Source organism: Etheostoma spectabile, unplaced genomic scaffold (assembly GCF_008692095.1).
Source record: "Etheostoma spectabile isolate EspeVRDwgs_2016 unplaced genomic scaffold, UIUC_Espe_1.0 scaffold352, whole genome shotgun sequence".
Lineage (NCBI taxonomy): Eukaryota > Metazoa > Chordata > Actinopteri > Perciformes > Percidae > Etheostoma > Etheostoma spectabile.
Window position 1 is genome coordinate 820,467 of NW_022605591.1, and position 2,486 is coordinate 822,952.

At 47.3% G+C, this 2,486-nt stretch overlaps 1 protein-coding gene across 3 annotated transcripts in view; it reads right to left on the reverse strand.

Annotated features, from left to right (window-relative positions):
- neurl4 (neuralized E3 ubiquitin protein ligase 4) overlaps nucleotides 1–2,486 on the reverse strand; it is a 27,401-nt gene that overhangs the window by 19,370 nt on the left and 5,545 nt on the right. For all 3 annotated transcript variants that reach the window (XM_032511312.1, XM_032511311.1, XM_032511309.1), the window contains exons 2-4: nucleotides 902–1,418; nucleotides 730–789; nucleotides 173–645 (exon numbers count right to left, since the gene is read on the reverse strand). In XM_032511312.1, coding sequence (XP_032367203.1) covers nucleotides 173–645; nucleotides 730–789; nucleotides 902–1,418 — 1,050 coding nt within the window. The remainder of the gene's footprint in view (nucleotides 1–172; nucleotides 646–729; nucleotides 790–901; nucleotides 1,419–2,486) is intronic.

Consider the following 2,486-nt stretch of genomic DNA (forward strand, 5'->3'; position numbering starts at 1 on the left):
TGTGTGTGTATTTCAGGCCTGTGTGTACTGTGTTTTAACAAACAGTGAGTAAATTGTAATTTCCCCACTGGGGTTCAATAAAAATTATAAATTCAAATCAATTAAATTGAAATGATTACAGTAATCACATATTAACAAACATCGCAGCTATGAGTAGTGTGACTGTAAACACCTCAAACATCTCGTTGTGTCGGAGCGGCCGGTTGGTCATCACCACGCCGTTATTGAACTCGTCCAGCGGTCTCCTCCGCTCTGCCGTCTTGTTGTTGTTGCTCAGTTTGATCAGTGTGCCACATTTCTCGTGGAAGAGCAGCGCGTCGTTGGTGGTCATTGCACCTGTCACAACCGCCAGCCCCACCCCTCCATTACCAGCAGGACTGTTGTTCATGTTTCCACCTTCTCCAGCACTTCCGCCTGTTCCTCCTGTCCCTGTCCCACTGTCGCAGTTGACTGCACCTCCTCCACTGCTGCTCCCCCTGTCATTTCTCGAAGAGGAGTCAGATCCTGAATTTCCTCCTCCACCGCCACCTCCTGCTCCTCCTCCGCCACCACCACCCCCATCTTCCCCTCCCCCCTCATCCTCAGAGCGGTAAAAAGATACTATTGCTTTGTTGAACACATCAAAGAGCTGGTGCTCTGTTAGAACTGTAGAAAGAGAGGAAGAGGAGGTTGTCAATACTGGTCATGTTGCACAACGTCAATCAACTACTCTGAGGAGGATTTTCTTACCCGTGTCCGGCTGCAGGTTGTTGGGGAACTTGTCTGGTCTGCTGCAGCTAAGCTCAGGCACTGACCGGGCAAAGAGTGGAAGTGATACAGGTGAATACAACAAATCCCAGAATAGAGGTTGTAAAAAAATAAAAAAAATAAAAAAACATATTGATAAAAAGGACAGCCCTACCTTCATTTCCATTCATCATTCCATTTATTGCTGCCACATTCATCAGTGCCGTGATCCCTGCATCCTCCTGACCCCCAGACACCACCGCTTCTTCCTCTTCCTCATCCTCCTCCTCATCATCATCCACCTCCTCGGCCCGCCCTATTGTCTCTTTCTCTGTAGAGGGCGGTGGTGGCTCACAGCTCACCACCGTCACTTGTGTGCACTTGCCGTACAGGTCCACCACTGCCCAGAGCTTGGGCGGCAAGCCGCTTGCGGCCGAACCGCAGTCCTGGCCGTTTACCCAGAGGTGGAGCTCCCCACGGGAGCTGCGTTGAATGCCCACTCGGTCGCCCTCGGCTAGCTGGTCAAGGTCGCGGCCGTACTCCTCCAGGACCGAGCGCCCGTCACGTAGCACCGAGCAGCCTGACACAATCCAGGAACCGCCCTTAAGGCCTGTGGCGCTGCTGGGGAAGTCCAGTGCGGCGGGGTCCAGTGCCGTCACACCAATCTCAATGGAACCGCTCCACGAGTTCACCTGAGGGTAAAGAGTTAATGAATACAAGTCAGAAATAATGATACATCATTGCCTTCATAAGTTACCAAACCTAATGTTAAGCCCTTCATTTGCCAAAACACCATAAACTGAATTTCATAAAGATATGAAATTTAGAGACAGTGGCGAATACAATAAGTTGTAACAAACCAGTTGACAGCAGCTGTCGCTCTGATCACTAAAACATATCCAAGCTGCGATGTAAAAAGCACTGTGCTAAAAACTGCAGGTAAATATCTCCGTGTGCCTTGTTCCAATGATCCATCTTGTTATTTTTAGTCGTTCTGTCAGTGAAGAACGTAGCTCAGGAAGCGCTTCTTTGAAAACAAAGCAGGACAGTTTGAACACAAAGTGACAAAAAACAAAGCTTTGTGTAGTGTGGCAATGACTGCATCTCCTAGCAGTATGCAAGAATCAGCATTATTAACTTGCAATGTCAATCACGTGGCAAATAAATTCACCCAGGGTCAAACTAATTCATCTCTCAGTACTATATTTAGACCAGGTGCAGGAAAGCATATTAAAGAACAAAATGGAGAGTATGCAACACTGTGCAAGTGCTGTACATGTTTTGTTTATTCAGTTGACCATGGAAACTGTAATCTGTAAAGTGTGTCATAAACCTGTGCACACAAAGCATACAATATATAAGCAAGCAAGCTTCACCTCCATTAACTTGACTTCCAAATAATTAAAGATATGAAAACACAAAACAATTGATTCACTGCTAAACTCCTTTGGTCTTCATTGGAAACATGTTGCGTAACACGCAGCCGGAGATATCCATTTCTTCAGCTCACATTAATGTGATACTTTATTGATCTCCGGGGCTGAATTCTATTTTTCATGCGTTTGCCTGCGCGATGTGTATGAGATGTGGAGTGCAGTGTCAGCTATAGAGCAGCAGTGTCAGTGCAGCTGGTCGAGATTCACTTAGAGACATTTTAGCCCACCAGATGCTTGCCGACAAAGGTAAAAAAGGGCATGGACCAACGTAATCCCACTGAGGAGTGATCTCCTGGCTCGTTGCACTCCCCCTGCTGCCCCCCC